Raw genomic sequence first — 15,030 nt, 5'->3', positions numbered from 1 at the left:
ACTGCAACTCGTTTCCGTGGCAACGAAGACAGGCCACACTAAGGCGCTCAGGTGCCCAGAGCGTGGCGCTGACCATGCGCCCTGCCCCGTCTACAGCAAGGTCGCACCTGAAAGCCTCTAGCGCAACAGGCAACGTACACCGCGCCACAACCACGCGCTGACTTCGCTTCCTTAATTAATCAATGCCTCAGCTTATAACAAATTCTAAAGAGGAAAAGACAAAAACTGACCATTCGTTTTGTTAGACAGCCTCTTAGCTGAGTGGTACAAACAACCTGGAATACACGACAGCATTAAAATTTTAGGTAGCCAATAAAAGTATCTAAATAACTTTTCAGACTTGCCAGCATGCAAATACTTTTAAAATAACTTTTCCCAAAGACTCTGCTGTACTTCCTATTTTGCCTTATCATAAGGACTAAAGCTCGTACCAGCTTTCTTCCTTTCTTGGGCTTGCTTAGGACTGAAGGAGTATAACATTGATACTGTTAACATACTCAGCTTCATCTGACCACTACTGCAAACGCAAAACCGAGTTGTAAATGCAGGAAGGTCTACATGCAATTTGACAATCCTGTCACATTCCCCCCCACCAAGCTAAGAGTACTAACAGTAGACTCAAAAAACCAAACATCAAATACTTACTAGTATTAGGAGGGAAAAAAAAATAAGACTACTAAGATCAAAGTACAAATGATTGATGCAGAGTCCTGCAGGTGAATCACGTTTCTCTTCTACATTATGCTTCTCTACATATACACTGGGGAATCAACCTGGAGTTAACGCTTCGGAAGCACCAGACTCATTGGAATGACAAACATCTGAGATAGAAATATTGACAGGGCTTGCTTAAAGATCCACACACATTTGTGTTTATCTTTGTTTTCATCTCTGAACCAGAACAAACTCTGTTTCAGTTACATATTTGAAATGTTTTTAAACTGCTAACTACACCATTAATACACTGAATGTGAAAATAGAACAGCATATGGCAAAAGAGATTATAGGGATTAACCAATTACATGGTATGACTCAAACCTACATGATCCTTCAAATCTGTATTTTGCAGTGAGGTATGTGGGGGCATGGGAAAAGGACTTCACATAATGCAAATTTAGAAGACAAACTTCTAAAAATAACTGATTTGTAAAGTAACTGCTGGGAAGGAAGGAGAGGTGTGAGATGTTCTTAGCTTGTAAGTTCTGAACAAGTGATTCACTTTCGGATCTCTCCTTTTTCTTCTGTGCTGGATTTTACAAACACCTACTACTTGTTGCAGAACTTACTACAAGCAGTGCTGGAGGACTACAATCTTGCTAGTAAACTCTATTATTTACAGACTTAGGCCACATAATATTATATTTTACATACAGGTTTATAGACCAAATTCCTGTTAATATAAAGACACATGACATATCTCACTGAATTCAAATATTTCCACTCATAAGAGAATAAGATATTCAAGGGGGGGCTTTAGCAGAAGGAAGGCCTGTTTCTGAGAGTTGAATGCAGAGGACAACCTTAACACATCAGGTCTCACAGAGAGAGAAATAGTTCACCTGCACATTTCATAGAAGGAAAGAGGCTACAAAAGCAGAGGTATCTGCAAAACAAGCTCCTCCAAAAGGTGACATTCCTGCCAAGCTTCATGCAATTGCCCTCACCACACTATGTGCAAGATCTGCTCAGAAGATGGATCCCACAGGAAACAGGTCAGGTTTATGTTCTCCAGGTTAACACCTGGGACTCTGGGCATTTGTCTAAATATAATTTTAACTCATTCAAGTTCATTTGACTTCATTCTTCTGCAGCTACTGAAAAAATGTCAAAAGCAAAAGCACATATAGTTTACAGGTATCATACAGGTATGTGACCAGAGACTTTTTTTTAAGAGCTATTTCTTACTCAGACTTTAATTTAAAGTTTTCAATTATAACTGAAAGAGTGTGCTACAAAATAACATAAGTTTCTTCTATACACAGAGCTAAAACATCAAAATGAATCAGTAACAAACCAGTCATTCTTAGATTTAATCAAAACTTCACCTCAGCATAATTTTAAATGCTAATATTATACCAATAAATTTGCATTTTCTTTTAATGGCTAAATGAAGCTAAAAGCACGTTGAATAGTTAAATCAATTCAAGCACCAAATCCACAAACACACATTTCCTCTAACGCGCTTTCCTATGAATGCAGCCTCAAAAAGCATACACGCTTCTTTGCCAAGATCTTAACTTCTCCTTCAGAACAGGAGACAACTTAGTAGAAAAGGAATGGAAAAGTATCCTAATAAAACAAATGCAGTCTCAAGTCTTAACCTTCAGCTCACAGAGGAACAAGAAGTTACATGCAGCTGTATAATGTAACTGCCCTTATGTATGACTTGACCGTATACACATGGATAGGGAAACAAATCAAATTTATTTTAAGTTGCTAGGTTTTTGTGACCCTTCCTAGGCTAAACCTCATAATAACGTAAAAACCTAAATGCTTATCACAATACACAACATGCAAGTCAGAGATCTACCTACTTTGGATTTAACATTAAATGTAAAGCAATTTATGCTTTACTCTTACCCCATGTTTCTGAACATGCGTAAGAAAAAATTTCAGTCAAAAAAAAGCCCTAAATGCATCAATGACAGCTTTTGAGATACATAAGAGTCATGTCAAACTTCTATCATTACCTCCTCCCCCACAACAATTCAAAAAAAAAAAAGTTATTTTATGTGGAACTCCACACATTCCCAGACTACATTATGTGCTACTAACATTTACTTATCTCTATATCATTTACTTCTAAAGTGTGGTCTTGTTATCTACACCAGGATAAACACTTTGGCAGTAAGTCCATATAAAAAAACAAAAACCTAAAATTTATCTACTTACCTTGAGGAAAAGAATTGGGTTGCACTAAATAAAGGAAATCATGGACTATTTTAAACAAAATTCCCATTGGTCCAGGTTCATGGTATGCACCTGTATCATACGTCTTGGCAGGTACAAATCCAAAATCCAAAGTCCCAGGAGGTGGTTTGTATATAGGCTGAACCTCTGAAATAGTATTTCCACAAAACAGCAGCAGCAGCAAACAGAGTTCCACAGCCATAGCTAGCAGTATTCATAAAACTGGAGGTAGAGATATTTGTTCCACCAAGCCTAGAAATCTTCAATACATTCACTTGGATGTTAACTTTCCAGCCAGGAAAACACTGGTGTCTTCAGACCTTTTACTCTTGAATGTGTTCTTGCTTCAGAGTGGTACAGAAGCTTCTTATGGAAACCACTCAACACACCATCTCTGGCAAAGAACAAGAAACAGCTCGTTAAAGTGTGTGCATGCAAACAGGGAGGCGCAAGGTACCCGCACTCTTCTGCGGCAATTGAGCATAGCAATAATTGCAAGGCAAGCTGGATGGGACAGAAAAGAAACAAACCTGAAGTTTGTGAATAGAAGGGTCTGTTATATACACAGTACTTGAAATAGGTTAAAAAACAATTATGCACAACTCCAGGTCAGTGAGCTTTTAAAAACAAATGAAGGACAGCACTCAGACATCTACAAGGGAAACAAACAAAATCAGAGGAACAACATCTGAATTGCAGTTCTAGCCAAGTAAGGTGTCATGTCACAACAGCTACACAATGCATTTAATCAACAGTTCACTTAAAACACAAGGCATTTAAACAGCCACCTGATGCTACTGTAGCTGATGGTAATTATTACAAATCATATCCTGAAGCTCCTTTAATATTTAACCTAAATGTATTTATATTATATTTATAACCTTCCAGTCTGTAGAACAGTTCTTTTCCTTGACCTGCATGAGTTAGCACAGGTCTCACAAGGGTTCCCAACTAAGGCCCCAGGTTCCACCTCCCGGAAGAATTTAAGCTTCCCTTCATTTTGCCATGTCAGCAATAGCTGGCTACAGGAAAGTATTGTTTCCATAATTCCTACTGTTGATAACTGCAATGTCCTTCTGGTACCCGAAACACTGAAGAGACAGCAAGTAATATATAGAGATGTAAAGATAATAATTTCTAGTCAAAAACGAAATATGGACTACAGCATTGACAATTTTTTTCCAAAAATAAGATAACCTGAGCAAAAATATCCTACATATTTTGTGTTACACACGCTCTTTTTAAGAAGGCAAATAAAATAACAGAAACTAGCCCACTCTTTCACTAAAAGAAAGCCAAATTACTTAATAGGGCCTGATTACTCTAGATTCACTCACCGGCTCTGCCAACTACTCCTCGTCTCCTAGGCATCCTCAAAGACAGAGCAAAAAGAATTTATTCGCCACTGCTAAGTAAAACACCTTCCCTGACAGGTGAGGACTGGTCTCATTAAATATTTTCTATTAACTCAAAGTATTGAAAGACTATCCTCAGGAGACTGCACAGTCAACTCAACAACTTTTATTTGCAGCTTTTTATAGCTGAGTGACATTAAGATGACTTCTAATGCATATGCATCTTTGAGAAAGTTGTGAATCTACTAGACCTCACCAGTTTTATCTACTGTCACGTAAAAAACGCAAGCAAAAAAAATTCCCAAGTTTCAGACAAAACATCTGACCAAATCTCCATCTACCTGGGGCTTGGCAAAAATCCTTCAATTCAGCCTGGGCCCTGAACAAACAAAAGATGACAGAGAAGCCTCTGCCCTTTTTTGACTTTGGAAGTTGCACACATTTGATGAGTGTGTCAACTATCACCGCAAAACCCAGGACTTTCCTATCCATCAGGCTGGCCTCCTAGGAAGGATCTGCAGGGACCTACCAAATGCCACTAGCGGGGACGCTTGGGAAAGTCACCACCCAGGACGAGCTGCCCACCTCAACTGTTGTGCTGCTGTGCTGGGTGCTCCAACGGCCTTTGCTCAGGATGTTCTGTCTCTGTCGCCACTTCAGTAGCGCTACCTAGTAGAAATATGTTTTTAATCCCCATCTTAGGCTTCAGACCATCACTTGCAAGAATGATGGCAAAATAATGCAAACACCTCATGGCTTCAGTCAGCCCCATCCTACACCAATGCTTTGGCTTCCAAGGCGCTTCCACGTCAAAGACATTCGAAAGACAGAAGACTGCAGTGTTAGTGGTAAAGAGAGACTTAATCTCTCTCATCCTTTACAGTCTCTGGTAATACACTGGCTACTTTTTAGAACAAGCAACAGTAATCTGGACGGACTTGCAACAGCCGACCTCGCAGACTTATTTACCACTCCTTCCTGCATTCAAAGGATAGATCAGCGTCAAGGAAAACATATGGAACAGAAGAATACAAGACCAGACCAAAGAGCTGGAACCAGTTCTGTTTCCCTAAGGTCCAATCTAGTTACAGAGAAAAACTCAAAGCTATCTTTTCCCCTCATGGCTATTGAAAAGGAGAAAAGAACCAGCAGTAATAATCCTCTGAATATCAGAATTATCCAAGCCATTTTCAAAAACGCGGTGTTCCCAACCACTCCGTAATGATGCTCAACACAGAAATGTAAGACTTTAGAACACATTAAACCATGAAGAGTTTCATAGATGGAAGAGCATGTTTTGTGAAAGAATAATGAAAGAACTTGTGAATAATGAAAGACAAAAATTTCAAGATCTAACATATTCTTTTTGTTCCTTTAAAGTTTTCTTGAAACTAGTTTTCTTCAGCCGAAAAGATATTTTTAAGTAGATTTCTCTCTTCTATGCACCTGGCACTCTAGGGTCGAACACAGCAATTGAAAATGCTTAGGTTGCATTTATTATCAGATCTACAGAAACTCTATAGGAAAAAAATATAACAAGACCAGAACTAAGAGCAAAAGATTATTTTTATATCCTCTTAATGACAGAGCAGTCAAGATTGATGCAATACAGTTCAGCTTGGTTTTCTTTAATAAAAAAAATTTGAACACACTTTTTCTGAGCAAAGTTTAGGTTTCTGGATATTTTTCAGGTACAGTTCCAACAATTAGGGTCTAGATCCAACATTTCAGTGAATCAGGAGAAAAAGCTCACACACGGCAACCAAGCCTTGATTCCAAAAATTAAGGAAACACAGATACCATAATGTATAGAAAACAACACAGGGAAATTTTAGGTGTGTTTGTGGAAGATGAAATTGGAGAGGAAGATGACCTCAGTAACTGGCATCTTTATTAAGGCAAAGCTAGAAGATGGGGCATGTTTTCCAAAGTGTGCTCTGTTATACTAGAGAGAAGGTAGAAGAAAAGAAAGTAAGTAGAGCTTTTTTTAAAAAAAAAAGATTTAATTCAAATTTTAGGTTAAGGACAATTTAAAGGGAATCTAATTATACAACTAGACAAGTAAAGCACTATCAAAATGTTATAATGTCTTCCCAATGAAAAAAAAAATAAATCATCATGTCTTGTAAAGACATGAAGTCATACATCAACCAAGACAGAGAGTTGGCAGTTTTAAGACAAGGATGCTGCTGAAATTGTAAGGACCTGTATTGGAGTTGCAAACAATGTCCTGCAAAGCAGAGACGTATAACCATCCTTCAACTCCAAAGACACCACCGAAATCTCCAATTCTACACAATTCTCGGTTAAGCCTATATATAGCTATTTCACAGAATATTTAATCCTATAGGGCAACTCTTTCAGGCTAACTCTGTATCTTCTCTATACTCAATAAAACAGGGGTACATTTTTGGCGGGTACATTAATAATGATCAGAAATTTGCACAAATGCTATTAAACCTGTAACTCCAGACTCCTATAAGCATCCAATGCGTATTCAACCAACCTACCTAAAAACAACTTAGATGTGAAAAAGCTGCCAGCAGTAATCCTCATCTTGATATACAAGAAGAATCTTAGTTGGGATTTTATTAGCAGTTAAGTATGCAAGTTAAACAGCGCTAAAAGGGAAAAATCTATCCATGAAATTTGTAATTGTGAAAGCTGCAAGAATGACATACATACTTAAAAGATGCATATACTTGAAGAAAATTATATAGCATTTTATGGCAATCTTCACTGCAGCATGGGACCAGCTCATTTCCTTAGAAACAGTATGACATCACTGCAATCAGTGAGCTTACAGTGACTGCCAGTACATCTCTCCCCAAGTTCTAGTAAAAAGTGAGTGGAAAGGAACTGTGTGCACCTTTGAAATATTTTCATTAATTATTAACATGCCCATTTCATTACTGTGTTTTTCCATGGGAAAAATCTGTCAACTACATGATAAAATATATAACAATGAAATCATTTATTTTCTGTGTGGCTTGCAAGTGCATCTTTAAAATACTAAGTATTTGCTTTTTATTCTGCATGTGTCACTGCAATATTCCACATGTGCAAGCCACTAAACATAATTCTGGGGTTTCTGACTGCTCTCTGGGAAAACATCATCACCCTTTCACCAAGTATGCTCCAGTATTATCACATCTCCAATATTAAATTTATCTCATTTTATATTTAAAAAAAGCATTGTTTTCCAAAAATCAATAAAATGTCAGCAACCCCTCTGCAAATTTACAAAAAAAGAGGGGGAGAGGAAACAGACTGAAGTACGCAGAAGTTAAGTAACTGCTTGCAGGCTACATCAACTCTAAATACCAGAACTCGGAAGCGGCATGATGTCCAGCCCTTCGTTTTAACAGGACTGGCCTCCTTCTATTAAACACTGAAATCCATGCAAATATAATATTGCAATGCAGTGACGGCACCGAGATCACCCTGTGAACCAGAATTCAATCAACCAGAGGCTAGATAGCAAAAGCTGAATGTAGCAGCCCCCAGCAACAAACCAAGATGGGAAGGTGGAAGAAGCAGTTGTCCCTAGGAAGCACAGATCAAGGATCTGGCTGTTTGTTACATTTTTTACTTAGTCATTTTAAAATGCATGTCCAAAATTGCCTTTGAGGTTCCAGTGACAGCAACCACCAAAAGAATGAAGTGAATTAAACTGTCACAGCCACGGAACAGGAATTACAAGTGGACTACAACTCCTGAAAATCTGCAATAAAAAAAACCAAAAAACAAAACACAAAAACCACCTTCCCATTCAAGAGACATAATAGAGTAAGTCAAGCTAAATGGTGGCAAGTTAAAAGAGGTACAGTTTTCTGTTACAAAATCTCTCCTAAGCCTATCAACAATTACAACCTGTTGCCATAGGAAGAGCAGGGAGTAAGTAAACCTAGTAAACACCAGGGACTGCAGAATAGAGCCTGGCAGCACCGACACGGGAAAAAAAAAAAAAAGAAAAAGAAAAACCCCACAAAGCAGCAAGCCGCAGCAGGGAGCCCCAGCGCGCACCCGACACGCTTGAGAAGAAGGGCTGGAGTCAGAAAAGCTGCATGTCTGGAGCCCAGGAAGGCTGTGAGCAGCTACTTAATGATTTGGTTTTTTTTTTTTTTTTTTTTAAAAAGAGGCTGTTTCACAAGTCGCAGCAGCTAACAAACAAAGCATACTTGTAAAAATAAATTCCAAGGAAGGGAGATATCTTCCCCAGAAGATCAGCAGGTCTGGATTTTAGCTGACTGCCAAATTGTTCAAAGCACAGTTTCGCTAACTGGGAGGGAAGAAGGGGGCAAGGGGGGGGGGGGGAGAAAAGCCAGCCTCCCCCAGCCCCACGGCACGTTCACCCGCCCCCCGCCGGGCGCCCCCTCACCGGGGCGCTTTCCCGCCCCACGCGGGCACCTCGCAGCCGGCAGAGCCCCGCCGCCCCTGGGGTCGCGGCTCGCCCCGCGGGCGCGCAGGTTTCGTCCCGCGGCTCCCGCCGCCGCCGGCCCAGCGCGCTGCCCCGACCCGGCCCGGCTCCAGCCCCGCTTCGCTTCGGGCGGCCGGTGTCGCCACCGGGCTCTGCGCAGCGGGCGGAGCCGCCTCGCCCCCCGCCGCGCCGCAGCCGCCTCCCGCCAGGCGAGCCGAGCCCGGCCCGGCCCGGCCCTCCCCACCGCCATCGCCCGCGCCCCCAGCGCAGCCCCTGCCGGCGGCCGCGCTCCCCGAGCCAGGGCTGCCGCCCCCGCGGTCACCTCCGCCTCCCCCCCCCGGGCTTCCGCAGCGGCTCCCCCGCCGCGGCCCCCGCGGGCAGAGGAACCCCCGCGCTCCCCGCCGGGGAGGGGACGGGGAAGGGCCCCCGCCCGCCCCCACCTGCCGCCCCCTCGCCCGGCGCCGCGCCCCGAAGCGCCGCCGCTCACCGGCCGAGGCGCAGAGCGAGACGGAGGCGCCGGCGCTGCAGCCCGCCGGGGCACGGCGCGGCCCGCTCCGCTCCGCCCCGCTCCGCTCCGCCGCCTCAGAGCGCCGCGGCGGTGGCGGTGGCGGCGCCGCGGCGCGGATGGCGGTGGCGGGCTCTGCCCCGGCCCGCGGCGGCGGGACCACCCCGCGCGCTGGGGCCGCGACGGCCGCGGGGGGGGAGGAGGAGGAGGAGGAGGAGCGAGGGGCGCCGAGCCCCGCGGGGAGGCGGCGGCCGCCCGCGGCCGGCCCCGCGCAGCGCCGACCTGTTGCTGCCCGGCGGGGGCGGCCCGGCCCGCGGGGGCTCCGCGAGCCGCGGGGGCTCCGCGCCGGGCGGGCGGGGGCGGCCCGCAGCTGGGGCAAAGCTTCCTTTCCGCGCCAAAGTTTGGCCGCCCCCCCACCCCCAATATCCGCGGATTTCTCCTAGAGCTCTCCTGAGTCCAGGTTATTCTGCTTTTCCTATCAATCCCGTTGTTAATGGTTACCTCCCCCCTTAGCTTTTGGAGAAAATCTTGTCCTTTCTGAGGGGTATCCTGGTTTCTGGACTAGCTCCTAATTTCCTTCAGGACTGGTGTTCTGGTTCCTAAGTGGTTTTGCCTCTGAGGCCCAGTGTCTTACTGGTAGGACAAGTAGCACCTTTCCTGTGGGTCAGTGTACAGCCACTCACATTTCAAAGGCTCCTGCACTTTCCTCATCTGTTCTTTGTATTTTTTATTTGCAGCTTTCACACTTTAATTTGTTTCTTCCCATTGCAATATTGAAACATAAGATATAAAGATGATTCTTACCTCTCTTACTAAGCCCACCATTATTTCAGCATCACTGAAGGCAAAGCAAGAATTTACACTGGATGTCCAAGGTCATACTGGTTCCTTAGAGGTCCTTAAAAATATTGATGAAGAAGGCAGTTACCCTCCCTTCTGGATCTATGTGTTGGTAGGTAGAAGGAAATCAGAGCCAAAGCAAAAGACACTCATTTTATTTTGGATTACTAATTAATGCAAGTAATTGGTCTACTACAAGTTAATGGTACGCATCACAATTTGATGAGAAATAGCTGTGGTTTGCATGCACAAAGACATGGAACTGGAGTTACAGGACAAAGATACTAGGTTTCGCAGAAGGATTTAAACTAAATCAAGACCAACTCTGTTAATGGAAGCTTTTCTTCAGCAGAGTAAGCCAATACCTATTTTCTGATGAGTATTATCCACATGTAAGAGTGGAGTACTTTTCCCCTTTTTTATGGATAGTGCCATCAATGTAAGAGACCTAAAGCTTTCCATTCACATTTGAGTTTCTTTACCTTGTTGGTATCCAGCCCGAGACATGGAGTTCCCCTGAGGTCTTTGGAAGTGACTGAGTTAAGATAATTTATATTGTATTATGAACTTAAAATGTGTTTTCTGAAAGCACCTGGTTAAAATGTGAGAGCTTGTCACCGTGAGATGGTACGTGGAAGCATGACCACTTCAGCTGCCTCCGATTGCATTGCTGCCAACCCCAAGTGTACATCTGACTTAAAAGTGCTCTGAGCAGCTGTTGACCTTTCCTTGATGTTTCTTCTCTGCTAACTGCATGTCTCGTAAAGGTGAACAACTGTAAAGTGGGAAATGCTGTATGGGTTTGCAGCCCTTTCCTTTGCTCCCTGTCTCCCCACCATCCAAACCACAACTGTATCCGGTCTTGCTCAGCTGCACGTTTACTCGCGTGGCATTTGGCTGTGGGCGCTGTGAACTACATGCTGTTATGTGATTTACATGCACAGTGTAATGCAGTCACATTAGAAAAATGGAACATGTAAAAATGGTAAGGAATTTTAACAGGCTTAAAGAGAATCAAGAAAACCTGTCTTCCAACAATTGCACCATATCATTTCTGTGGTCATTTCCTGACTAGGGCAATTGGACTAAAATTAATTGAGATGCCTTCTAGCTTTATTCTTTGTGGCCCAAACTTTCAAATGATCTCAGCACTCAGAGCTATGCTCAGGTTCCTAAGGCCGCTAAACCCCTAATTACTCACATAAATAAGGAAGTGGTCTTCCAAACCACAGCACAGTAGCTGCTGAGGCCTTTGAAAACCTGCTTATAAGTGTCCAAAACAGAAACAGCTGGGTGAAAAATCATGGCCCTTATTTATTGCTGATGAGCATTTGAAAATCTCCTATGTATCAATCATTTCTGTTATCTCAGAGGAAAATCCTCAGATAACAGTAAGATACATGAGATTTAGAGCTTAACTATGACAGTTGTATCACGTAATTGGTTTTTAAGTAGACCTCACAATTAAAGGTCTATTAGATAGTAGACTTTTTCATTAGTTTAAGCTAGGTGTGGTATTGCCAGTCTGATCTAAAATCTTAAGTCAAACCTTCCCCCTGCCCCAAAAAGAAAAAAGAGAGAGGTTAACAAAAATGTTGTGTTGTGTTTAGCCTGTCTCTGGCCATTCGCCGAGTGTGTGTTCAGGGAGAGAAATGTGCATGGACGTGAGGGAGAGGAGCACAGTGCCTTGCCTGCAACAGGTCGATTGGGAAAAGTGTTTTAGGGTACGCAGCACACGTGTTTTCACACTGTGCTCTGCCTAAGGGAATTCTGCCCGCACACCGCAGTCAACCCAGTTTATCTAGCCGAGCTTTCTGGGGGCTATACCCTCCGAGTCCTTCCCTGTCCCACCATCAGTTCTGCCTAGCTCTGCCCAGCCCTCCTGCAGCTCGATGCCGTAGTCACCTTCAGTTCTGGCTCAGCCCTGTATATTCTGCCAACCCTCATATTTGTTCGATGCTCCCAGGGCCCTCTCAGACATACCCCACTCCCCGCTCCTGCTCTTCTCCCTGTCAGTGTTGTCTCTCCCCTCTCCGGCATGCACGGTTCCATCCCTCCTTGTCCTTAATTCTCCTGTGGGATGCAAGGCTTAAGGGATTAAGGACTGTGGGAGATCACAGCCCGGACTCTGAGCTGTGAACTCTTCCAGACTGGAGTCAGACTAGCCCAAGCTCTGTAGACTCCAGGAAAACAGGGAACTGGGGTGATGGGAAGCAGGGAAATGGTCAGAGGAGGAACATGTTGCTCTGTTAGACACAAACCACAAAAATTCTGAAAGAAGGATTAGGAACCCTAAAAACGGTGGGAAACATAAGTACAATTACAGTATGGTGTATGCTGCAATGTATTTGCTTAATTCATTACTCTTGAAGGAAAATAAAAAAGGAGACGGACAATCTTACTCACATTCATTCTCAAACTTAGTAAATAACGTGACATTTCATTGTGGACTTTTGATTCATGCCAGTTTATGATATTTCAGTGAGGATTGCCTTTATCTGAACAAAAGATTTATTCTGCTTTATATCACTTTACAATGCCTTCAGAGAGCTGATGTTTTGTCAGCTACACCCATCTTGCTATTATACTCTGCTGTGCCCCCTTCTCACAGCTGTGATAGATCTACATGACAACGTATCAAGGAACTTAAAAATTATAGTCATCTCTTTTCAGCTGAGAAAACTGCTACTAGTTGCTGTAACAGATTTCACAGCTAAACAAAGATACAAAATGACAGGGATTACATGATGCATGTACCAAAGGAGCGTGTAGCTCCTTCTATGAGCTCCCCCCCCACCCTGTTTTTCTGTCATCTCTGTGTTTTATTTCTGCTTGCAAGCTTTGACGCTTGACATTCTGATAAATTAGTATGTCAGGAATGCTTGAAATTAAAATGAGAAAGGCACATCTCTCTTCACACTGGGACAGAAGCAGCATGACTTGGTTCTGATGTTGTCTGATAGAAGAAAGAGGAGCAATGGCCAGCTACTATATCGGATTTTGGTTCCAGCTCCAGCACCTTATGCTACTCGGTCACGCAAAGTGCCTGGATAGCTGCTGTCAGGTTCTCTCTCTGTGCAAAAGAGTACGTAACAGTACGTAATGAGCAGTCTGATAACCACAGTACATAGCGGTTCGCCGTGAGCAGTCTGATAGAGGATGTGGCCACATCAGCAAGGGGACTTCAGTTTATTAGAAAGCAACTTATGGATTTAAATAAATGCATTCAAATTAAGTCCTGAAAATCTGCTGCACAAGGGTACCCTCACCTTGTAGAAAGAAAAGATTTTAAATAAGAATGCTACTATTTACCAAATTTGCTCACATAATTTGGTCTCCTTCCCCTCTAAAATGAGGGTATGGCCATGAAGCACATCCGTGCTCAACTACTGGTATTTGCTTGTTTGCAACCAGTTAATAGTTCACTACGACTATGGCCATTTCTTCTGGTGTATCATTTATCCTGTGGTAGCACATGGAGGCTTCAGCCAGACTGGGTCACAAAGGCACAGTCACAAAGTCGAATCCTGGCTGAATAAGTTACCTGTGAAGGTGATGGAAGCGGCCAAAAACTGTGCATATTACAGCACTGGGCCTAGTCTCTGCCTCGCCTTGGGCCAGCAAAGATATATCCAGTGATTAGGACTGATAGATTCTTTACTATCTCTTGTGGCTTATTTATTTGATTTGATTTTGTTTTAATTAATGCATTTATTTACCTCATTTGTAAGCTACCTGAGTAGTCCAGGCAAGAGAGGCTGCAATATATGGTTTAAACAAGCAATTCATCTAATAGAGTATCTGTTTGTCAGTAAGAACAAAATGCTGCAAAATTAATTAATGAACCAAACCAAGTACACTCGTGAAAGCTAGCAAAGACACAAAGTCTTTGATCTCACTAGTCAGTTGTCTGTCAAAAAATGAATCAGTTTTCATCTGTGTTTGTGACCCTACCCCTTTTGATATGATAAACAAAAGTCTCCCCAACGCAGGGTAACTGTCCCATGCCTTCTGCAAAATGTAATCCTTCCTTATGAGCTTAGCTGCTGCAGTGACCTTGCTTTGTCTGTCTGCCCTGGAGTAAATTGTGTCTGACGTGAGTAAAGAAGATTGGAAGAAGGTTATTCTTAATATCGATACAGAATGTCTGTAGCAAAACAAAATAAAAAAAGGAAGGCATTCATTCATTCTGTTTTCAGGGAGAATGACAACACCGCCCACTACATTTTGCAGGAAGCGCGTAAACAACACACATCACAGAATTAACCTGACAAGACCCCTTCGCTCTAGTTTCTATTATTAACTTTACAAGTAGTGCAAGTCTGCTCAAGCGAGCTATATGAGAGAGAACTATTTATCTCGTACAGACTGAAACTCAGCTAAATGAAAATTTATTGACAAGATAGTTAAGAGACCTGTGTTCTCTATGCTCTTTACAAAGGTGTGCTGAATGTCTCACTGCTAGGTTTCTTATAAATATATATATATAAATATATAAATAAATATATATTCTTATATATATATATAGAGTGGGTAGAAAACAATTTTTATTCTTACCTAGTCCAGTCTTATGGGTTGGGTGGTGAACTTTTTCCTCCCTTAAAAAAAAAAAAGGCATTTCTGCCCCCTCTGCCCCCAGCCCCCACTCCCCATTGAATGGTTGGGAAGGCAGCCTACTATCAACAGGTTTGGCACAAAAATGTTCATTAGGGCTGAAAAGGAGAATACTGCAGCCCTGACGATAGTGCTCCAAGCATAAATGCCATTTTCTCCTCTATACTGTATTTTTTTTTTTAATTAAGAAAGGTGTTTTCTGAATTTCATAGAGGAGATTGGCTTTTTTTTAATGTTCTCATTAATTTACTATTTTCTGTATTCCACCTCCCTGGTGATTAAAGTATGAGAGGCTAAGAAAGGAAAAAGTACTTCCACTGTTGAAGCATATAAGACATGAAAAAGAGAAGCTGACCTTTAACTCCTGTCCTTTGCCTTTTTGCAAG

At 42.7% G+C, this 15,030-nt stretch overlaps 1 protein-coding gene across 6 annotated transcripts in view; it reads right to left on the bottom strand.

The window, feature by feature from the left end:
* The window catches only part of PROM1 (prominin 1), a 64,025-nt gene extending 54,766 nt beyond the window's left edge, over positions 1 to 9,259 (bottom strand). For all 6 annotated transcript variants that reach the window (XR_010884463.1, XM_067298204.1, XM_067298206.1 and 3 more), the window contains exons 1-2: positions 9,173 to 9,259; positions 2,893 to 3,304 (exon numbers count right to left, since the gene is read on the bottom strand). Coding sequence is in view for 5 of the 6 variants with exons in the window: in XM_067298204.1 (XP_067154305.1) it covers positions 2,893 to 3,112 (220 nt within the window). In the remaining variant the exon portion in view is untranslated. The remainder of the gene's footprint in view (positions 1 to 2,892; positions 3,305 to 9,172) is intronic.
* Positions 9,260 to 15,030: the final 5,771 nt, after the last annotated feature.

Source organism: Apteryx mantelli, chromosome 5 (assembly GCF_036417845.1).
Source record: "Apteryx mantelli isolate bAptMan1 chromosome 5, bAptMan1.hap1, whole genome shotgun sequence".
Lineage (NCBI taxonomy): Eukaryota > Metazoa > Chordata > Aves > Apterygiformes > Apterygidae > Apteryx > Apteryx mantelli.
The sequence above is the reverse complement of the archived record's forward strand: the minus strand, read 5'-3'. Positions and strand labels throughout refer to the sequence as shown.